Here is a 23,917-nt window from a genome sequence, read left to right on the forward strand (position 1 = left end):
TAGCGGCCTACCTCTGGACGCGCCCCCGCCCCGGACTCCAAGCCTGGTGCGCCTGCTCAATGGCCGCTGGTTGGGAGGGGGTGCGGAGCGGACGATGGCGCCTGCGCTGCGGGTCGGGACCGGTGCCAGCAGAAACAAGAGGCGCCCCACGGGTCCGCGGAGGGTCCTCTAAACAAGACTTTAAGTGTTTGGCGCCTCCTGTGGTTGGGAGGACGGAGGAAGGAAGGCAATCCCGGCTCTTCCTTGGAGCCAGCGCCGCGGATACAGATTGAGAAGGTTCCCCTGAGACTCAGCTGACTCCAAGAATCTCTAGTTTGTAACACCATTCTTAAGCTTAACTCTTTTGCTCCCCTGGTAGCTGTGATAGACTGGAAAGTACTCTGGCCCTCTGAAAGTACTCTGGAACAGCGATGCAGATGAAAATTGGAGGAAGATTATTAGAAATTAGGTGCTGATAAACTGATTTCCAGGTGTAAAGTCTAGAATTTATACTGGAGGAAATGGGGAGCCATTAATGGCTATGTCAACGCTTTAGAAAGACTGATGATTCAGGCATAGTGTATAGAATTAATTGGTAGGGAGACCCATTGGAGATAAGAGACCAATTCGATTTTTAATGAAAGGTTAAATCTGGTTTTTAATCCAGATTTAGACAATCTGGATTCAAAGCTTGGTTTCAGCACGTACTGATTGCTCAGGCTTGTACCAAGACTTTTACTTTCTGAATCTTAGTTTTCTCATCTGTGAAGTGGGGACAATGGTATCTTTTTAATGGGGATGTTGTGATGAGGATGAAATGTGATGGTGTGTCCAACCATATGAATGTGCAAAGTATTTGACCCATTATATCTTACAAAACAGAAATTTCATATGGTTCAGCCTAACACATATAACTTATATGCAGAGTACATCATGAGAAATGCTGGACTGGATGAAGTACAAGCTGGAATCAAGATTGCTGGGAGAAATATCAATAACCTCAGATATGCAGATGACACCATACTTATGGAAGAAAGAGAAAAAGAACTAAAGAGCCTCTTGATGAAAGTGAAAGAGGAGAGTGGAAAAGTTGGCTTAAAACTCAACATTCAGAAAACTAAGATCATGGCATCTGGTCCCATCACTTCATAGCAAATAGATGGGGAAACAGTGACAGACTTTATTTTCTTGGGCTCCAAAATCACTGCAGATGGTGATTGCAGCCATGAAATTAAAAGACACTTGCTCCTTGGAAGAAAAGTTATGACCAACCTTGACAGCATGTTAAAAAAGCAGAGACATTACTTTGCCAACAAAGGTCCATATAGTCAAAGCTGTGGTTTTTCCAGTAGTCGCGTATGGATGTGAGAGTTGGACTATAAAGAAAGCTGAGTACAGAAGAACTGATGCTTTTTTTACATTTACATCTCCTTGGATAGCAAGGAGATCCAACCAGTCCATTCTAAAGGAAATCAGTCCTGAATATTCACTGGAAGGACTGATGCTGCAGCTGAAGCTCCAATATTTTGGTCACCTGATGCGAAGAACTGACTCATTAGAAAAAATCCTGATGCTGGGAAAGATTGAAGGCGGGAAGAGAAGGGCATGACAGAGGATGAAGTGTTTGGAAGGCATCACCGACTCAATGGACATGAATTTGAGTAAACTCTGGGAGTTGGTGATGGACAGGGAGGCCTGGCGTGCTGCGGTCCATGAGTTTGCAAAGAGTCGACATGACTGAGCGACTGAACTGAACACATTTAAAGTAACCAGCAGAATACCTGGAACTAGGATGTATTTCATAAATGGAAGCTGTTAGATGTGGTTATTATGATTGTTGACCTCAGACATGGCCATACCTCCCTTCCTCTTTAATCAGAATTGGGTGTCTTGGGGCTCCCCACATATCCCTCTTTTCCATCAGCACTAATAGGGAAAGGTTTATCTTTTATCTAGTTACCTTCCTCATTCCCTTTTTTAGCAGCCATGAAATTAAAAGCCATTTTGGTCCTTGACAAAACTATGACAAAGTGTGACAAACCTTGACAAAGCTATAACAAACCCAAAGAGCGTATTAAAAAGCAGAGACATCACTTTGCCAACAAAGGTCTGTATAGTCAAAGCTATGGTTCTTCCTGTAGTCATGGACAGATGTGAGAGTTGGACCATAAAGAAGGCTGTTCAGTTCAGTTCAGTCGCTCAGTCGTGTCCGACTCTTTGCGACCCCACGAATCACAGCACACCAGGCCTCCTTGTCCATCACCAACTCCCGGAGTTCACTCAAACTCATGTCCATCAAGTCAGTGATGCCATCCAGCCATCTAATCCTCTGTCATCCCCCCTTTTCCTCCTGCCCCAATCCCTCCCAGCATCAGAGTCTTTTCCAATGAGTCAACTCTTCACATGAGGTGGCCAAAGTACTGGAGTTTCAGCTTTAGCATCGTTCCTTCCAAAGAACACCCAGGACTGATCTCCTTCAGAATGGACTGGTTGGATCTCCTTGCAGTCCAAGGGACTCTCAAGAGTCTTCTCCAACAAGGCTGAGTGCCAAAGAATTGATGCTTTCTAACTGTGGTGCTAGAGATGACTCTTGAGAGTCCCTTGGATTGCAAGGAGATAAAATCAGTCAATCCTGAAGGAAATCAACCCTGAATACTCATTGGAAGGACTGATGCTGAAGCTGAAACTCCAATACTTTGGCCACCTGATGTGAAGAGCCAACTCATTGGAAAAGACCCTGATGCTGGGAAAGATTGAAGGCAAAAGGAGAAGGGGGCGACAGAGGATGAGATGGTTAAATAGCATCATGACTCAATGGATATAAGTTTGAGCAAACTCTGGGAGACAGTGGAGGACAGGAGAGCCTGGTGTGCTGCAGTCCATGGGGTCACAGAGAGTTGGACAGGACTTATCAATTGAACAACAGCAAGCACACACAAGGAAGGCTTTGGCCCTGAGTGATGTGGACACATGACATATCTACCCCTCCTGAGCTGACTTCAGTCATAATGTTCCCAGTGACGTTTTTTACATTTGAATATCCTTGGCATCTCCCTTCTCATTCCTTCTGCCTTTTGATGCCCCTCCTCTTCTCACCTGGCCTCTCAGCTTGTGCTCCAACACTGTCTTCGTATTAGTTTGTTACACCCATTGTGTATAATAACTGAAAAAAGTGAGGGATGTAAAATAACAGGACTTGGAGCCTTAGTCACAGAGTGTAGAAGTTCAGAGTTGCTGGGGAAGGAGTTACTTCTGCTCCCTCAAACAACTCACCAGCAAAGGCCCCGGAACAGCTTTGGAGAGCCAAGTATTTGTGGGAGTGTTTGAATAGAAGCACTTTGGGTAAGCATGGAAGGTCTGTCCCCATGAGTGAAATGTCAAAATCTAGTATTCCATAACCTTCCACTAGATCTACTCATTATGAATCACGTGAATCTCAGCTGGCTCATACTTGATTAGTCTTTTCCTGTTTTCTTTTCCCAACCAGTCTAGATCCTGTGGTCAGTTACTTTAACCACATTTTTGCTAATATGCTTGCCCTTTAATATCACAAGCAGCCATCTGCCTTCTCTATTCTCCTGTCATAAAACCGGATAAAGGAAATCACCCAGTTCTGCAGCACTGAGCTTGTGAGTGGACACTGTTTTGTGTTAATCCAGCCCATGAGCCCTATTCTTTGGGAATTAAAATTTCCATACTGATTCTTCAGATCTGCAGTCCCTAGAACAGGCTTGTCTTCTGTGACCTCTGGCATCCCAGCTGCAGTTTATCAAACTGTGAGTGGATTCCTAATCCAAATTGAGCTAAGCCAATGTTCTCTCCTAGGAAATTTGGATTAAGGCTGAGAGACTATGATTCCAACTGAACTGGTTTCTTGAGCAGAAGAAATATGAACTCATGAGTCATCCACCATCCCAACTATTGGGTTGGCCAAAATGTTCGTGTGGGTTTTGCCATACCATCTTACAGAAAAACCTGAAGAAATTTTTTTGCCAACCCAATGTTATGAGGAATGGAGAAAGGCTATCTCAGAGAGATAATGAAGACTGGAGAGGCAGAGACCAGAAATCATGAGACAGCTCTTTGGTTCCTGAAAATGTCCCAAGCCCTTTTTCTTCCTTCCTTCCTTCCTTTCTTTCTTTTTGGCTGTGCTGGGTCTTTGTTGCTGCTCATTGGCTTTCTCTAGTCATGGTGTGCCAGCTTCTCATTGTGGTAGCTTCTCTCGTTGCAGAGCACAGGCTCTAGAGCACAGGCTCAGTAGTTATGGTGTGCAGGTTTAGTTGCCCCGTGGCATGTGGAATCTTCCCAGACCAGGGATTGTACCCATGTCTCCTGTATTGGCAGGCAGATTCATAATCACTGGACCACCAGGGAAGTCCTCCCAACCCCTTTCTAAGGCCCTCTGACCTTGGAATCTATGAGTCACCTTTATCTAGAATAAATCATATAAGGAAACTTATCCTGGACACAATATAGAGCTAAAACAAATTCACTGTCTCCTCAGCTATGCCCTGAGTGTATAGTCCTTCTACACATCAGCTTGTTCCACCACCCCCCATTCTGCTTCACAGAGAAAATTAAATCAACATGGAGGAATCTGGCTTAATGTTCAGCCCCCTCCAAACATTTGAATCACCCCTACTCTTTCTCAGAAGTAGTGAAGTCTCTCTTCAAATCCAAGCTAATCCTTTCTCTTAAAAATCCTTATAATTTTTCACTTCCTTTTGTGTCTTTGGGAACTTTGCTCCTTTATTTATATTCCTCTTTCATGGATAGTCAGCTTTGCCTCTCTCCTACTCTCTGATCTCAGCATATAAACCTGATCAAATAGCCCAACCTAAAAAAATTTCCAATTTTAATCCCACACACTACTGATCATTACACCACCCTTTTTCTTGTCTTCAAGCAAATCTCTAAGTAGTTTACACTCTCCATCTAGTGTCATCTTCCCCTCCCCCAAACCTCTACTGAAAACATTCACCAAAGTTACAGATGACTTCTGAGCTTCGAAACCCATTGGAAAATTTCAGGCTCAACAATAATTTGACCCCTGATGTCAGCTGACATCCGTGATTAGCAGTCCCTGCATCCTTTCCCTCTATTGGCTCCTATGGGCTGTGTTCTTCCAGTTTCTTACCACATTTCACATGGCTCCTTCATGACTACTTTAACAGGTTTCTTTTCTGTCATTTACCACTTGTTGTTGTTCAGTTGCTAAGTCATGTCTGACTCTTTGTGACTCCATGGGCTGCTGTATGCCAGGCTTCCCTGTCTTTCACTATCTCCCAGAGTTTGCTCAAACTCATGTCCATTGAATTGGTGGTGCTATCTAACCATCTCATCCTCATTCACCATTTAAATAATAATATAAAAAATACAGTTCAGTCAACACCCACTTCTCATTTCATCACTCTTTCCAGTGACCTCAATAGCATCCACCTGAAGCAGACCCTGATCGTCTAGGGCTTTGCAGAATCTCATTACCCTTCCTGTGTTACAAGTCTTGGAGGTAACCAGAGCCCACCTTCCACGACAGACACTGAAAAGATTGGGTCTTTGTTTTCCCAGATCTTTGGCAACTAAGACAGAGGCATGTAACCTAAGCTTGGCCAAATAGGTCCCAGGAAAATCGCTTCTGCAATATATGATTCCAAGAAATAGAACCATGGAGAATGCATCCTGGTGGCAGTGGCCACTGTACTCTGTCCTGTGCTTGGGGGTGGTAGCGGTGTGGGTTTGGGTGGTGATGGCATCCAGTGCCCAGTGGTGATGAAGTGGCAATATTCTCACTGGGTTGGTCTGGCATCTGTTTTGGCTTTTGCTCTTGTGGACTGGCCTCCAGTTGCTCTCAGGTATTTTTCAAACTTGCATGTCCTGCTTGCCAATCCCATGACCCACCCAGTGCCCTTTCAAGAGGTGGCTTCTCTGTTTAAATTGTCCTGTGTGATACACTGACTTCAGGCGACTTGGACTCCTGAATATTTATCTCCATTTTTTGCTTCTTGCATTTCAAGTTGCCTTTTAGACAACTCCACTTGTATGTCTCACAGGCAAACACATCTTTTCCCTCTCAATCTGCCTTTCTTTCATATTCTTAGCTTAGTAAACAGCACCTGTGACTTGTTCAGCCGGAACCCAGAGAGGAAAACATCTTAGGTTTTTCCCACCCTCATGTAAACAGAACCGATTTTACCTCTTAATACATCTTAAATCAATCCCTCCTTTAAAAAAATTATTTATTTACTTGGCTATGCCAGCTCTTAGTTGTAGCATGCAGGATGATCTTCAATCTAAGGGAATCTTTCTGAAACCCAAATCTGATCATGTCATTCCTCTGTTAAAATTCTTCAATGGCTCTTTATGGCCTCCAGGATAAAATCGGTACCCTTTCCATGACTCTGGCTCCTATTTGACCCTCAGCAGTCCCTCACCTGGGTCCTATGCTCCAGCTAGGTCAACTGACATGTTTTTGCATACCATGCAGGATGTGTTTTTACACCCTATGGCTCCTTAGTGGGACTGACGGTCACAGGGCCACCTCTGCTCCCTCCCTGCTTCTATCCCACAGAGATGATATATGACCCAACAGGCCATGTGGAGGACTCCATCCCCCTGACCAAAATGATTAGTTCAGGTGAGGCTTTGTGACCTAAGGAGAGCCAATCATAACCTTCCCCTTAAACTTTCTTGCTTTTGAGGCCATGGTGCCAGGAGCACATGGGACTGAAGCTGCTGGCAACCAGCTCTCTATCACATGTAGAAAGTGTGTTATGGCAGGTAAGAGTATGGGACAAAGAATGAAGAGAAGCAGAGCCTTGAGAGATGATGGAATGAAAGAGGTCTGATGACAGTTGAGCCCTTGAATTCAGTCCTGCCTGAAGTTATTAATAGCACTACACTTCTCAGCTCCCTTCTTGCTTAAGCTGGTTTGTGTTGGTTCCTATTGCTTGTAATTCAGCCAGTCCTAATATACAAATGGAATGGCGTGTGCAATCAACAGACTCCAGAATGTGGAGCTGGTGGAACTGAAGTGGAGACAGTGTGGGGCTCTCACAATCATTGAATGGGAAGCTAGAAATCCCTGTTATGTGGTATCAAGTCAGCTCGCTAAATGATCTTCTATTTTATCTGGAGCTTTGGGTCATGTATTCATCCTAGATGGAGATTTCAGGGACACCCTGGACAAATATATGGATGTTGCAGTATACTGGTCTCTCACAAGATTTCTGGTAAGGTCCTGAAGTTTATCTGCTTCCATGCTAGTAGAACCAAACCATAGGCAGCTTTGTCTAGAGTTCCTTTTTTGCCTGTGACTGGCTAGCTAGACAGCCAAGGGTTAGATAATCACATGTGTTATAGATCATAAAAGCCAGATCCTCTGCCCCAAACTAAAATGAATGAGAACAAGGGTGAAGAGGTGGGATATCCTGCAGGAGATACTGGAGCCTAGGGTCTGGAAAGTTCTAGAGAAAAGGCCTGCTCCTCCAAGCCACAGCTGAATGTGTCTTTTTTTTTCCCTCCCAAATTAAATAATGTGTATTTTACTTAAAATTTAGACAGTCCTGGGGGCTCTGGTGTCTGGGAACCTTGGCTGTAAATCCTGTGGGAGAGAGTGAGGTGCACTGGTCACAAACCTGATGTGCCTTTCCAGACTCCCTCAGCCACCTCCTTCTCTCTCTCTTGTAGCCCACCACCCCACTTCCACATTTGTGGTAGAAATGCCACGTGGCCAGCATGGGATCTGACTTCCCAAGCAGCCACCCAGGGGGCAAATGATGCAACTCAAAAATGCAGTGGTGTCAGGTCTTTGCAGGGTGCACCTTGGCCAGTAGAAATCAAGCGGTGAGAGGGGAACAGCTGGGAAAACCCCCTGTCAAATCTCCTCTTGGTAAACCCATTCAAGGTGCACTTTCTCCTTGCAAACACTCTGTGCTTCAGCAGTCTCGTCAAGTCATTGGCTCTCTCCTCAGGGCTCATGTGACACAGTGGCCACCACATGGATACATTGTCTCGCATTGCTTCACATCTTTCTTCACCGCATCTCTCTCCTCCTCACTATCCTGGGTTTCCATCATTCCAAAATGTGAGCCTCTAGAACACTTGGGTTGAGATATTGAGCCACAATCAAAGCCCCCATCCCAACACTGTTTGGGGTAGCAAGAATGTCCTGAAGGCACAACTGATTTTTCCAGCTCAGTTGTTCAGTCAGTTCAGTTGCTCAGTTGTGTCCGACTCTTCACGACCCCATGGACTGCAGCACGCCAGGCCTCCCTGTCCATCACCAACTCCCAGAATTTACTCGAACTCATGCCCGTTGAGTTGGTGATGCCATCCAACCATCTCATCCTCTGTCATCCCCTTCTCTTCTCGCCTTCAACCTTTCCCACATCAGGGTCTTTTCAAATGAGTCAGCTCTTCACATCAGGTGGCCAAAGTATTGGAGTTCTAGCTCACTTGCAGGAAATCCAGCCCAGATCTCTGGATTCCCTGAGTGCCAGCACACTTGGCACTCAGGGTCCCAGTGCCAAGTGTGCTGGGTCAGGCCATTTCTGGCCTACTCCCTAGGAGAAGCTGAGGCTAATTTCTCAGGCTCCTTTTGTGGATCCCTACATAGTCTTTTGGGCACCGAAGACCTTGGGAAGAATCAAACCTAGGCTTGCAGTTTGCTGTGCCTTCTGGGTCTCTGTGCTCTTAGGCCACTAGGGGGCAGGAGGCTACAGCCTGGAAGTTAAAAGCCCCCTCTATAGGTGGCAATCAAAGGTGCATTAGCCCAGGCTGCAGTACTGTGAGGACAGTTCCTGAAGCCAGGGCTGGGGAGAAAAAGAGCTGTAGTCTCTACCCTTTCTGAGTTTGCACTTGGCACAGACTTGGTCAGCTCTTTGTGGACCCCACATGACTCAGGCTCCAAGGGTGGTTGTAGAGTGTGCATTGGCTTTGAGCTTCCTGAGCCAATGAGGTGTCTTCCTTCATGGGTTCTCCCGAAGAATACAGGGCTGTGTAACATGCTTGTGCAAATATATTGGCTGAGGGAGGCCCAGCATGGATGCATGTGTGTTAGTCATGTCTGACTAAGTCTTTAGTCTTTGTGACCCTATGGGCTGTAGCCCACCAGGATCCTCTGTCCTTGGGACTTTCCAGGTGAGAATACCGGAGTGGATTGCCATTTCCTCCTCCAGGGGATCTTCCTGACCCAGAAATCGAACCCGCATCTCCTGAGTCTCCTGCATTGTGGGCAGATTATTTACCGCTGAGCCACCAGGAAGCAAGGGGCAGAGGCCCCAAACAGCCTCTAAATCCCTGCTGCATTTGGCTGTGTCACAGTACAGGCAGGTATAGTCAGGACAGTGACTGCCCAAAGACAGAACCCAAGCTACAAAAGATAAAGAGATTCTGACATCTCCCTGACCTTTGTACCCTCTTTTGGAGGGTATCACATGCATGTTCTACGCCACTGAGGCAGAGGTGAGACCCCAGGTCAGAGCACACAGCAAATCCAGAGCTGCTTCTGAGGTCAGAGGTTGTCAGTCCTATCTTAGACCAAAGGTTTTTTCTCTATATATCTATATCCAAGACACCCAGATTGCATCCAGAGAGAGAGAGAGAAATTCCAGGAGCCCTTTTGAAGGGTGAAGACTCTGCCCAAGTTATACAGGTTCTCAGAGGGTCCCCCCAATTCAGTGTCCACTGTCAGACTCCCCTCAGGAAGGTTTCGGTGATGTGGCCTTAGTGTAATATGGACCATGGCCAGAGGGAAAGGAGCTAAGCAAGCTGATGATTGGCCAGAACCAGTGCTTCTGTGGTTGCCTTACTCCTGTCCTGAATAGCGCCTTGGTGCTGAGGCCTACGAGCCAGTACTGCTTAGGGATTTTTGACTATAAAGCTCAACATTCAGAAAACTAAGATCATGGCATCCAGTCCCATCACTTCATGGAAAATAGATAGGGAAACAGTGGAAACAGTGGCTGACTTAATTTTGGGGGCTCCAAAATCACTGCAGATGGTGATTGCAGCCATAAAATTAAAAGATGCTTACTCTTGGAAGGAAAGTTATGACCAACCTAGATAGCATGTTAAAAAGCAGAGACATTACTTTGTCAACAAAGGTACGTCTAGTCAAGGCTATGGTTTTTCCAGTAGTCATGTATGGATGTGAGAGTTGGACTGTGAAGAAGGCTGAGCGCCAAAGAATTGATGCTTTTGAACTGTGGTGTTGGAGAAGACTCTTGAGAGTCCCCTGGACTGCAAGGAGATCCAACCTGTCCATTCTGAAGGAGATCAGTCCTGGGTGTTCATTGGAAGGACTGATGTTGAAGCTGAAACTCCAATACTTTGGCCACCTGATGTGACAACGAGCTGACTCATTGGAAAAGACCCTGATGCTGGGAAAGATTGAGGACAGGAGAAGGGGATGACAGAGGATGAGATGGTTGGATGGCATCACCAACTCAACGGACAGGAGTTTGGGTAAACTCCAGGAGTTGGTGATGGACAGGGAGGCCTGGCGTGCTGTGGTTCATGGGGTCGCAAAGAATCGGACACGACTGAGCGACTGAACTGAACTGAGTCAGGGTTACTGGAGCATGAGCCAGCCAAGTGTTATACAGGTAATATATTTAATATATTACATATATAGGTAATATATATATAATGTTTCTGGAGGAACTGAGGTTAAGGACATTATCACAGACAGTCCATTGTGGAAGCCATGAAGCTGAGCGGGAGGGGAATGGGCCAAATGTGACCTGTTGCTAAGAGAAATCACAAGGGTCAGATCCAGACTCAAGGACAAAGACTTAGCAAGATTCTTGATGATGGTTACTAGCTCAGAGAGAGCAACCAGGAATCAAATCAAATTAGTTTGAAAGGAATTGTGCAGAGACTTCTCACTTGACAGTCAGGGATCTGGGAAGACATAATCTCTAAGACAATGTTTAGGCCCAAATCCATGTCCAAAGGGGGCTTTCCTGATGGCTCAGGCAGTAAAAAAATATCTGCCTGCAATGCAGGAGACACAGGTTTAATCCTGGGATCAAGATTCCCTGGAGGAGGAAATGACAACCCACTCCAGTGTTCTTGCCTGGGAAATCCCATGGACAGAGGAGCCTGGTGGGCTACGGTCCATGGGTTACAGAAGTGTAGCACACAACTGAGCAACTGAACCATGCACACACGACGCACCATGTCCAAAAGGAGGAGGGATGCTTCAGTTCCAGAAGGGGCATCTTCTTGAGGATGTCCATAAAGGACAATGGATAAAGAAGATAAGAAGGGACCTAGAGTAATTAGTTTCATTGACCAAGAAACTCACTCCACTGTCCAGAAGGATGGATCTGCTATATGCTATGGATTAGTGACCATTGTTTTCTCTTCGATTCCAAATTGAATTTTTTTTCTTAATGGTTATCCTATTTCCCTCTTCTATTTCATATTGGTTATGCAGAGGTAGCTACATTTATCTTTAAGCCATAGATTGCAAAATCACAAGGCGTTATATCCAGACCTAATCAATAACTGCACATCACAAAGGGACCCTGTACTGAGGGCTCAGTAAAGCAACTGGGCATGGTTTGGTTTTGCCTCCTATTGAGAAGTGGGTGAGTGCAGCTTTTTGTTAGGCCGAAGAATGTTACATCAGTAGGTAGGCATATTTTTGAGATTGTATGTTTGTCAAGAAGAGTATATAGGTGGATTTTGGAATACTGTGGGTGCACCTTGCTAACCCGCCCATCTTCTCTTCTTCTGAAGAGCCATTTCACTCTCCCACACGGTCCTGCTGAAGTTGCCGATTATGGTGGCTTACTCTTCCACCCTAGACGTGGGCACATGTCCATTCTGGCCACAGTTCTCCCAAGGTCTGTAGAGCTAGAACTGGTGAGGCCACCAAATAGAAGGAAGCAGAGTCAAGAGATGAAGACATCATCGTTTTAACCCCTAAATCCAGATCCAGCCTAGATCCAGCCGTACCTAAAGGCAGGTACATCCTTTGATTTATCAATTTTGTAAGCCAACTAGTTTCCTGTTGGCTTGTTTGAGTTGGGCTTCTGACACTTGCAACTGAAAGTATTTGGACTTACACATGCACGCACAACAGAGAAACAAACACCATAGTTGTTTAAACTCATTAGACATTATATAAGTCTTCCATGAGCTTAGAGGGATCAGCAAGTTTTTAACTAAAGCAGAGTTCTCCAACCTCCGGGATCTAATGCCTGATGATCTGAGGTGAAATTGATGTAATAATAACAGAAACAAAGTGCACAATAAATGTAATGCTCTTGGATCATCCCGAAACCATCCCTCCTCCATCTGTGAGAAAATTATCTTCCGTGAAACCAGTCCCTGGTGCCAGAACAGGTTGGGGAGCACTGGCTTAGACCATACCTGTGCTCCGGCTCCTAGCGCAGTGCTTAGCACCTAGCAGTGAGGGGCCTCCATGTCTCCATGTGAATAGCTGTTTGTATGTGCAGATGTTACATATTCCCATCTGTGTCCAGGGTGCTTTGTGTGTTAGCATTGTGCTGGTGTACAGATGCCCTTGACACTAGCTCCTTTTTCAGCTGGAAATTATTTGTTGGTATATATGGCATCTTACCTGGTAACGTTAGTTTTCATCCCATTCCCTCCAAAAACGAGTCAAAGACAAAGGAACAGGTGGGAACAAGTTTTCTTAGAAACTCTTATGAAGGAGGAACTCTCCCCCCGCCATGTCCTTCATTGTCTGATGTGACATCAGATTAGAGGCCTCCAGCCTCAGTAACAGCTGGGGACCAGAGTGCCCACCACACAGCTGGGGCCCCAGACTAGTCTGATCCAGGTTTGTGGGGTGGAGCAAAGATTATCCTCCTAGGAACAGTATGTGCAAGGCCCTGTGGGCCCAGGAAAGGCTGACCAAGGCAAGGTGAGTCGTGGTGTTCTAAGCCAAAACTTTTGCCCATCTCACAGAAGCAGGCAGGAAGCACCACCATCGATCAGCTTTATATGGCACCCACTGGATACACAGACAGACAAAGACAGACGGACAGAGCACACACCACTTCTAAGCTGAACACTGCTCACCATCTAGAAGCACCTCGGATAAGCACATGTGAGACACTCTTGCATAGGAAAGATGTAGTTTTTAAAGGAATGAAGAAGTATTTTGGCAAAACATCTACTTCCCTCCCAGGTCCTGGGTAAAGAGGGACCTCTAAATTCTGAAGCTTCTACAATATTGAAAATTATCCCCTTCTCTCAATGGCAGTATATACAGTAGCGAATCTTCCAAGTCTGTTGTCACAGCCCTCTATATATATCCTGAATCTACTTTACAGGTGGGTAGACTTAGAGACAGAAGGTGGTCTGGAGCAAGGGGACACAGGGGCTGGCTCAAGGTGAGGGGAAACAGGAGGTGTCTCAGCTCAGCCAAAGGCAGGGCCTCTGTCTGTCTGGACAGGGAAGAGAAAGACTGGGGTGGTCCAAACTCCCTTTCATCCTAACTGGGGAAGCAGAGGTTCTACGGGAAAGGCTGTCAAGAAGGAAAGGCAGGTTCCCACTCCTGCTGGCTTAAGAGGCCTTTCAGGGTGGCAAGGACCAGGGCAGGCCAGAGCTCCTCATCAAGGCTTGTTCAGGGATGCTCTCTGAGTCTGGGGGCTGTGGGCTCACTGCCTTCCATAACTCTCTTGTTACATGCTTAGGAACACAGACCTCAAGTCCTAAATTACTTTAAAAGGTGTTGGGGTGGGGTTGGGAGGTTAAGAGGAAATGAGACACAGAATAACCTTTCCACAGCCTTCTTCTGCCTAGGCTGGGGCCTTCAAGGGTCTTCTTCACCCTGTCTCCTAGGGATATTTAAAGGCAGCTTTTATTAGACTCTATACTGTTTCTTTTGTTTCTCTTGTGATTTTTTTTTTGTTTTTTTCTTTGTTTTAATTTATATATATATATATATATATATATTCTTAAAAAAGCAATAGTCCTTTGGTCCCTAAACTCTAAGGAATGATATGATTTTGAAAGAAGTAGATCTGGGCTTCCCTTTGGAGAAGCCCTTGGCACCCCCTAGGCCATCTGCTGGTTCCCCTCCCTAGACAGTCACTCCTCAACCAGCCCCAGCTGCCTTGCCAGCCTGAGCTCTGCATCACAGGCACAGAACAACCCACTTGGTGAAAACAATCCTTAAAGCGGCCTGAGCCCAGGCGTTGGCCTAGGGTCCACCTCCATCTGCGGCTGCTCCTTCAGGAAGGGCTGCTCAAGCATTTCTGTGCTTCTCTTTTCCTTTCTTCTCACTCTTCAGTTTCCAGTGTTGGGTATTAATTGATAAGGAGAGAGAAAGGAGATAAAGAAAAATGTCACTCTGGAGAACAAGACAGAAAGAGCAACTTGCCCCATCCGTGACATCTCAGGTGAGTGGCTGGACCTCAGGCTTCCCCCTGGAGCCAGACTCTGGGTTCTGGGCAGATCACCATGGGCCAGCACCCCCTCCTGAGGGCTCCCTGGAGGACAGTTCAACTGAAGGAGGGTCTTGTGAACCTTCTGAGACAGCAAATCTCTAAAAGTCACAGGCAGCTGGCCTTGCCAGAAGTCTAAGAGAGCTTGTCATCTTCCCCCCCATCACCACCAGGCCCCGTAAATCTTCAGGGTATTTGCTTCATCTCCGTGTTCACTGCCATCATCCCAGCCCTGACATCCTGTCCTTTCTTTGCTTAAACTCTTCAGTGATTCTCTACCATCTTCAGGATAAATTCCAAACTCATGGTCTTTAAGACCCTTCACGAGCTGACACAAACCTACTTTTCTAGTCTCATTCTCCACTCCTCTGCCCTCCCTACACAGGTCCCCATGACTATCTCTGGCATGGAACAAGCTGGTTGGATCTTACTATAATCATCTCTCCCAGGCTGTGGGACAGGAATGATGTCAAATTTATCTCAGTTCATAGATGGAAGGAAAAAAACAGCCCCAAACTGAGGATTCCTCCTAACTCCTGGCTCTTCTCACCCAGATTTTTTCAGAGGTGGGTGTCCTCAACATCCCAAAAGGAATGGCAAAGCTGAGAGTGCCTCTATCACTCAGGACTCATCTGCCTGGGGTCTACGAAGGACTCACCTTTCGTGGTTGGTCAGTAAGAGCAGATCAGTAAGGCCGGTTAGCATCCTTGGGCCTCTTCAGCTGAACCTTGAGCCTCTTCATGCCAATCTGAAAGCCATTCATGGCCTGAATAGCTGTCTGGGCACTGGTTGGATTGTCAAAGCTAACAAACCCTGGAGGGTATGTGCAGAGACATTAGCTGGGAACTCTGCCCAGCCTCTTCTCACCCCTCTTAGGCCAATTCCATCAACATACACTCCTCCACCTTTCAGCATCTGCATGTGTGCACACACACACGGACACAGGTTCATACAGACATGGACAAGTGGCCTGAGTTTCCTGTGATTCTTGGAAGGACAGGAGGTAATTCTGAGTGCGTGTGTTGGGTGGCGGGTGTTTCTCTGTTTTTTTCTTGGCATGGAAAAAGCTCTCTCCCTTCACAGCTCCCATTCTGATCCTCTGAATTGCAGTTGCAGTTGGAGGGAATCTCTGACTCCAGACCCCCCCATCCACTTGTCCTGGCCAGATTCTGAAGCCTAACCTGGCTGAAGATCTACCAGACACCTGACCGTCCCAGGTGAAGCTGATATAGACTTGTTCCTGGTCTAGGACCCTGCTGAGTGCTATACACTCAGTTTCTAGGAATCATTGACTTCCGGAGGCGCAAACTTAGGGTTTGTAGGGAGCCTCATAATTAGGAGAGGGAGAGGTCCACGGATGGGGCTCAACTCACCAAAACACTTGCTCTGGTTTGTGGCACGATCCACAAAGACTTTGGCAGAGACAACGGCTCCAAAGGGCAGGAATGTCTGGATGAGTTCTGCATCACCAAACTCCTGAGGCAGGTGATAGATGAAGAGGTTACAGCCTTCGGGGCCTGGAGGAACAGCGGCAGGCTGGTTCAGGGGAGGAGTCCTAAGTCCAGCCCCACCAGGCCTTGATCTCCAGACCCCTGTCCCTCACCTTCTCTTTGCTGCTGGGGCAAGGCTGAAGGCTGCTGGGGAAAAGTTGTGCTCACTGGGGCATAGGCCGACGGATAGGCTGCTGGAGACAGAGGTGGGAGCGGGCAGTGACCCCCAGGAGCCATCCCCCAAGCAGGACCCCACCTGCCTGGCCACTTTTGACCAATTCAGCCAGTCCACCCCTAGAAAGGTCGTTCTGGATCCAAGGGTGAGGGAATGGAGGGTCGACTCCTCAGAACAGAGCCTAACCTCCCCTCCCCCCGCCCCCCACAAATCCCCCTGTTACTTTCTGGGGCCCTTCAAACCTCCCAGGCCGCGTAGCGCCAAGTGAAACCTGCGTAGTGGTGCATCCCAGCGTAGGCCTGCTGCAGGGGGTCAGCCACGCCGGGACTCTGGGCTGGGGAGAGAGGGGCACAAGGCCCTAAATGAAGGTGGGCTGACGGGCAGGGCTAGGTGAGAATTCAGGGAGTGTGGAGGGAGGCGATGAAAGGCAGCAGGGAAGGAGGAGTCTCTTCTTAGGGAGGCCAGGCCTTGCCATCACCATCCCCCAGCCCCCACTCCCCATTCCGTTTGGGGGGAGATTTGGGCGGAGTGAGGGGCCCACCTGGGTAAGGAGAGAGCCCGTTATTGTAGAGACTGTCCGAGCCTGGTTGCCCGTTGGTCTGGGGAGTCAGGGGACCGAATCCATTGACGCCGATGGGCGCCGGGAGACCCGGAAGCGTGCCCGGGCCACCGCCGGGCGGGGAGTTGGCTGCAGGTGGCGAGGAGGTGGGAAAGTCAGGTCACCGCCCCACGCTCGCTCCGCCCTGGCCCCAGCCCCGCCCGGCCCCGCCCCCTGCGCGCAGTACCTGCCGCGGGCAAGAGAGGCGCTGCTACCAGGCTGAAGGCCGCCACGTGCTGCATCTGTGCAGCCACTGCCGCCACTGGGCCGAGGCCGGGGCCCTGCGCCGCCGCCAGCAGGGCCGCCTGGTGCTGCAGGATCTTTGGGAGGGAAGAAGGGCAAGTGTAGAGGACCAGTGGCGGGCAGCTGCTCGGGCTCCCTAGCCCCAGCCTGGCTCACTCGCTGCGCCACGTGTACTCCAGGACCAGGCACCTACCGCGGTGGTATAGGCTCCGCAGGCCCCGAGCGGCAGCGGCGCGGGGTGGAAGGCGCCCAGCTGGCCTGCCATTTGCTGCATCCGCCGCAGTGCGCGCTCGCGGTCCGTGTCTGCCAGCTTGACCACGAGGCTGGACGAGGCGCCCTGGGTAAGACAGAGGAGGCTGCAAGGACCGGTCTAACCTCCAGCTCCAGCTCTGGGCCCAGTGCCTTGCTTATCCTCAGGGCCTTTCCCCGGGTTTGTGGGGAGAAGCAGCCAGCCCCCACCCCACTGGCCTCGCCCTGGCCCCGGCGCCCGCCCTCACCGCCATTGTCCGGCTGCCGTGCAGACTCTGGATGGCTGCCTGAGCTTCCCCTTGACTCCCGAACTTCACAAAGGCACAGCCTGGGGCAGGATAGAGGTGGCTCAGGTCACAGAGGCCAAAGGGTCCTGTGGTCCAGAGTGAGGCAGGGGTCATCAGGAAATCCAGGGGTCAGCTCAAGTCACCTTTACTAGTGCCATCAGGGCTCCGTAAGACGGTGCACTCCTCAATGTGGCCGAAGGGCTGGAATAGGCGTCTGACGTCCTCCTCACCCTGTTGCTTGCCCAGCATACCCACAAACAGCTTTCGGTCCTCTGGGGACAAATCCAGGAGTCACCTGGGAACCCTAAGTCCTCTTGGACTCTGCAGAGGAACAGAGGAGCCTAGGAAGGGAGCTAACCACGGTCTAGCTCTGGGAAGAAGAGGAGGAAATGAGAAGGCCTTAACTCATTGGGCCCACAAGGTTGGGTTTTTTTTGAGGGGAAGGATGACCTTCAGATGGATCTGGAGGAAAGGCACTCAGGATTTCCATCAGGAAAACCCGAGTCCTGGAAAAACTCCGACTCATGGCTGCTCTTGTGGGAAGTTACTCAGTCCATATTTTTTGGTTGGATAAAGCCCTACATGCACCATTTTATGCTTGACCTTTATGTTCTTAGAGTTTGGGAAATGCTGTTTTGGACCATTTCAGCCCTATTAAGGGAGGAAGTCCTAGAGGGGTCCTAGTATCCATACTGGGTCTGGAGGAGATAAGTACACCCTAAGGAGAAGCCTGCTGGCAATGACTGGAATCAAAGAAAATTCTGGATCAAAAAACAAAACAAAACAAAAAAACAGCACAGAAACAGTTGTCTCATTGTACTGATGCATCCCCAGACTCTTGAGCACTGGAATGATGAACCCCCACCGCCAGCTCCAAACTCAACCTGGGTGCCCTTCCCAAAGGCCTAAACAGGAAGGGGAGCTTGGGTTCCTAATCCTCCAACATTGGCATTTTCCTGACTACACTTGCTGAACCCGTGACCCCTTTCCTTACCTCCCTTACTTCTCACTGAGCCCACGAGGCCCTCCCTGAGCCCTGCTGCCTCCTCCCTGACTTCCCCTGTTTTCCCCAGGTGTTGGTGCTATGGGAGAACAATTTCTGCCTGCAGACCCAGTAGCCACCTGAGAATCCTCCTCTGTGTCCCCGCTTCCTATGGGAGTGGTAGAGATGCCCGGAAAGGGGCTGCACGCTGGGTCTGTGCCCTTGAAAAAAGCTGCAGAACTGGAGCTGGCAGGACTTAGATGCACATCCGGCAAGAGCACTATCCAGGAGTCCAGCTCACAGGTCCTGCTGTCAAAGCCCCTCTCATTTCTGCACCAGGGTAAGTCTGAATTTGAGAGGGGGCTTCATCAGGGTGATACAAGTTGAAAGAGAAGGACTGGGTGGGAATATGGCTTCAGGCTCCACCTTTGAGATCCTGGAGCCCAAGAAAATCCATCCCAAACTCCTTTTCTCTTTGGCCAGCTTGGCTAGGCTGTTGGGATCCTTGGATCCTGAGTGCAGAGGAAACAAGGCTGATGAAGGTCGTAGGCTGAAGCGTGGGTGACAGTGAAAAGGAAGAACAGATTGATCAAAATTAGCAGTGGAGGGAATCTCTGACAAGGAGATTATGTGTGTGTCCATATTCACCTGGATGGTGTGGGGTTCAGCCTAGGCGGCCCTGAATACCATGGTGTCTGTCATCTGCCTGTCAATGCTGTGTCTTTATGAAAGGCATGGGCTGCGGTTTATTTGGGACAGAAGAATTATATGTGGTTTATATGTTTCAGCAGAACCCTTCCCTCTGTCCAGAGGGTAACTGCCCAGAAATCCTGATGGGGAAGGGATAGATAATGTACTTGTGGCCAAAATTCTAGTGGAGGTACCAACCTTCTGTGGTAAGAACACAAACCAGTGGGTGTACTTCACTCCTGGGTGTGTTAGCCACAGAAGAGTGCCCTTGGAATGGATCACTGGTTTCCTAACCTTTTTAAAAAGCTATGAAATCCATCATTCTAACAAAAAGATCAGGATGAAGCTCAAAATATAAGAGAAAAGTAGAACTGTTTGAAGTAAAGCCAGAAAAGAGGGAAGATGGCTGGAGTTTCTCTTGCTTCATCTTCCCTTGGTTCTCCCTAGAAAGGGCTCCATGGAAAGTCCTTTGTAAACCACTGACCTAAAAGACAGAACATACAATTCCACATGGTATATGAAGAGGGATGTGAGATCATTCTGTTCAGGAACCTGAGAAGACAGGAATGGTCTTTCATGATTCTGTTGACTAATCTGATGGTAGTTTTGCCTTGACATTGGAAGACAGGCCCTATTTGGTCAAGGAATCAAACCCTCTGAGACTGATATTGTTCTGAACTATGAAACCAAAGTATGCCCATGCATCTACAAGAGGCCCAAGAGGGGCTGGAGAAGATCTGGGGTCTTCAGAGTCCCAGGGCTTCATAATGTCCTAACTTGCAGTGCAGTTGTGACATTGGGTAGCATCTGCAAGATGATGATAGCACCCAGGTAAGCTGTCATGCCACAAGAAACAGCATCCAGGTTGCCCTAGGTAGGAAGAAAGATGTCATGGCTGAGAAGGTGCCCCCAGGACATAGAAGAGGTTTGTGTGGACAGTGGTCCAATCCTTCATCTGCTCTTTCTCCTGTTGCTCTTTTCTGATGATGGTGGTCAGTTACAGCTCATGTCAAAGACCATGAAATTCTCTGATCCTTCTTTTCCAATGAGAGTCTCCCAAATTAAAAATTTCCATTTCCATGACAGGGCACTGACCCTATGGTTCTGAGCTACTGGGTTGTAAAGAATTTGAAATTGAAATGAGTTTGGGCCATGGGCTGGTCTCTGCGCTGCACACTGCACAGGTATCACCTTAAATCCTAGTGTTCTCTTTGCCCCTTTATAGGAACCTTGATAGTGTTGACAGGAGGATGATCAGGGTCACAGTGCACGTTAGCATCAGATGATCCGGAAATGGTGGGATAAGTTTCTTAAGAGATATGGTCAAAGAGAATTACAGGCTGGCCCTCTGAGAGTAGCTGCCAAATGCACATCCCTAAAGATTTTGAGGGCTGAGGCATGCTCCCGGAGAGACGATGATGACAGGACTTAGTCCAGAAAATTCAGTACCCTCTAGGTTGAACTATGGCAGTTTGGTAAAAAAGAGGATTCTGTAAGAGGTAGGTCAGAAATGTCTGAGTAAAAGCATTACATGAGTGGTGGGGAGGTCTGTAGAAAGATGGAAATATTGAACAGGGAGGCCTAACTTTCCTAGAGTGGATGGAATTAGAAGATAGCATCAGTGCGGAGTTGAGACATAGTTGGAAAGAGACACAGTTGAATAGTATAACTGCCTTTTCATGGTGCAACCAATGTGTGCTTCTTGCTTTTCTATCAATGCTTTTTTGAACCAAACCAAGTTGTTTGGACCCTAGAGGTTCATCTCCATAAAGCTACCTTGAGCAGCTGGTCAAACAGGGATTCTAATGTAACAAATCATGGGGTTGAAAGCCCAGGTTAGAGTCAGTCCCTCTGTCTTCTTCAGGAAGGGTCTCAAGATACTGCTCTAGAAAGAAGGCTCTGCCTCAAGTTGGCCCAAAGGAATTCTTGAGGTGCCCAAGTTTCTGGCTTCTAGGCTCATCACAGCCAGCCAGTCACTTCCATGTCAGAGAGATAGCATGATTGTACAAACAGCGCAGGCACAGAGTTTCAACATTCGGGTACCAACCACCAAACGCATCCTAAAATTACCAGTCCAACTTTCCATCCAACTACCAACTCGGAAGATCCTGCTGACAGCAGCCTTTGATGCCCTGATGTTCTTAGTAATGACTGCAGCATAATGACCTAGCCAAGGAAGACTATGAAATGAGTGAAGGAAATATCCAGGGGAAACAAAGTCTTCTGATCAGATCTAATGAGTATCAGGGAGGACGTTAATTCCAAAAGAAAACTATGAGAACTAAGAAAGAAATTCAGCAAAGTTCCACTATACAAAAATCAACAAAACAATCAGGGCTTCCCTGGTGGCTCAGTGGTGAAGAGTACGCATGCCAGTGCAGGAAACACAAGTTCAATCCCTGGTCCGGGAAGATCCCACATGCCACGGAGCAACTAAGCCCATGCGCCCCAACTGCTCCACAACTACTGAGCCTGTCCTGTAGAACCCAGGAGCCCCAACTACTGAGCCCACATGCCGAAATTACTGAAGCCCACACACCCTAGAGCCTGTGCTCTGCAGCAAGCGAAGCCACTGCAATGAGAAATCCACACACCACGACCAGAGAGTAGCCCCCGTTCACTGCAACTAGGGAATAGCCCAAAGACAGCCAGAAATAAATAAAATTTTAAAAAGTCAGTTGTGCTTCTATACACTAGCAATGAACAAGCTGAAAACAAAATTAAGAAAACTATTCCACTTAGCATCAAAACAAATAAAATACTTAGCAATAAATTTAAACAAAGATGCCAAACAACTTGTACCCTGAAAACTATAAAACACTGCTGAAGGAAACTGGGAAGGCACAAACTGAAGGAAATTGGAGGACATCTTTTGTTCGAGAATTGAAAGACTTAATATTGTTAGATGTAAGTATTACCCAAAGCAATCTGCAGATTTAATGCAATCCCTATCAAAATTCCTATGGCATTTTTTTAAGAAATAGAAAAATCGATCCTAAAATTTATATGGAATCTCAAAATACCATGAATAGCCAAATAATCTTGGGGAGAAAAAGAATGTTGGAGGTCTCAGAATACCTGATTTCAAAACTCACTACAAAACTACAGTAATCAAAGTATGGTACGGGCATAAAGAGAGACATTTAGACCAATGGAGAGGAACAGAGAGGCCAGAAATAAGCCCTAACATACATGGTCAAATTATTTTTGACTAGAGTTCCAGTCTTTTCAACAAATGGTGCTGAGAAAACTGGACATCTACATATAAAGGAACAAAGTTGGACCCTTATCTTGCACTATATACAAAAATTAAATGAAAATGAATCAAAGACATAAAGGCTAAAATGATAAAGTTCCTGGAAGAAACAGGGGGGAACCTTCATGACCTTGCATTTGGCATTGATTTCTTGAATATGACATCAAAAGCACAGGCAACAAAAGCAAGAATAGAAATTTTGGACTATGTCAAATTTTAAAACTACTCTGCATCAAAAGACACGGAGTGAAGAGGCAACCTACAGAATGGGAGAAAATATTTGCAAACTGTATATCTGATAAGAGTTTAAGATCCAGAATATACAAAGAGTTCCTATGATTCAATGATAACAAAACAATTCAATTTAAAAAAAATGAGCAAAGGATCTGAATAGACATTTCTTCAAAGAAGATATACAATGGCTAGCAAGTATATGAAAAGATGCCCAACACCACTAATAGTTGAGAAAGTGCAAATCAAAACCACAATGAGATAGCAACTCATACCCATTAGGATAACTGTTATTTAAAAAAAGAAAAAAAAGGGATGTGGAGAAATTGGGACCCTTGTGGACTATTGTTTACATATGTGCACTAATGTAAAATGGTACAGCCATAGTGGAAAACAATGTGGCAGTTCCTCAAAAAATTAAAAATAGAATTACCGTATTACCTAGCAGTACCAGTTCTGGGTATATATCCAAAAAATTGAAAGCAGAGTCTCAAAGAGGTATTTATACACTCATGTTCACTGTAGCATTATCCACAATGGTCAAAAAGTAGAAGCAACCCAAATGTCTATCAACCAATGAATGGATGAGCAAAATGTGGTGTTTACACACAATAAAATATTATTCAGTTTTTTAAAGGAAAGAGATTCTGATACATGCTGCAACATGGATGAGAATTGAAGACTCTAGGTGATATAAGCCAGTCACAGAAAGATATATACTGTATGATTTCACTTATGTGAGGTATCTAGATTAGTAAAATTCATAGAAACAGAAAGTAGAATGGTGGTTGCCAGGGGCTAGAGGGAGGGAGAAATGGAACTTGATGTTTAATGGGAACAGAGTCTGAGTTTTATACGACGAAAAAGTTCTGGATTTTGCACAGCAATGTGAATGTTGCTAACAGTACTGAACTATATTCTTAACAGTGGTAAAAAGAATAAAGATTATGTTATGTCTGTTTTACCCCCGCTTAAAAAAAATACAGTGAAGGAGGAGGCCTGAAAAATAGGGACTTAGACCAAGAAAGAACGGAGACTCCACTGTTTCTTCATCTTGATTCAAGAGACCCCGGAGGCAAGTAAGAAAGCCGGGGCCTTCAGGTTCCCTTAAGAGAGAAGATCTCGGCCTCTGGAGATGCATTTTTCTCTTCTGGAGTAAATGAATAGTGTGGAACTTGGCTGCAGAATTTATGGGAACTGGCATACAGTAAACTATGTATATTTGTATAAACATATACACAGGGCTGGCACACATCCAAAGGCTGCTGTGGGATGTCCCTGGTGGCTCAGTGGTAAAGAATCTGCCTGCCA

The 23,917-nt window shown here is 46.9% G+C and overlaps 1 protein-coding gene across 1 annotated transcript in view; it reads right to left on the reverse strand.

Moving 5' to 3' along the window:
• Window positions 1-11,587: 11,587 nt before the first annotated feature.
• Window positions 11,588-23,917, reverse strand: part of CELF6 (CUGBP Elav-like family member 6) — a 30,883-nt gene continuing 18,553 nt past the window's right edge. Inside the window, exons 4-13 of the mRNA XM_070377391.1 lie at window positions 17,591-17,719; window positions 17,409-17,488; window positions 17,105-17,248; window positions 16,856-16,988; window positions 16,612-16,758; window positions 16,342-16,404; window positions 16,009-16,089; window positions 15,779-15,922; window positions 15,064-15,218; window positions 11,588-14,245 (exon numbers count right to left, since the gene is read on the reverse strand). Of these exons, the coding sequence (XP_070233492.1) occupies window positions 15,091-15,218; window positions 15,779-15,922; window positions 16,009-16,089; window positions 16,342-16,404; window positions 16,612-16,758; window positions 16,856-16,988; window positions 17,105-17,248; window positions 17,409-17,488; window positions 17,591-17,719 (1,049 nt within the window). The 3' untranslated portion in view covers window positions 11,588-14,245; window positions 15,064-15,090. The remainder of the gene's footprint in view (window positions 14,246-15,063; window positions 15,219-15,778; window positions 15,923-16,008; window positions 16,090-16,341; window positions 16,405-16,611; window positions 16,759-16,855; window positions 16,989-17,104; window positions 17,249-17,408; window positions 17,489-17,590; window positions 17,720-23,917) is intronic.

The sequence above is a fragment of the Bos mutus genome, chromosome 10 (assembly GCF_027580195.1).
Source record: "Bos mutus isolate GX-2022 chromosome 10, NWIPB_WYAK_1.1, whole genome shotgun sequence".
Taxonomy (NCBI): Eukaryota; Metazoa; Chordata; class Mammalia; order Artiodactyla; family Bovidae; genus Bos; species Bos mutus.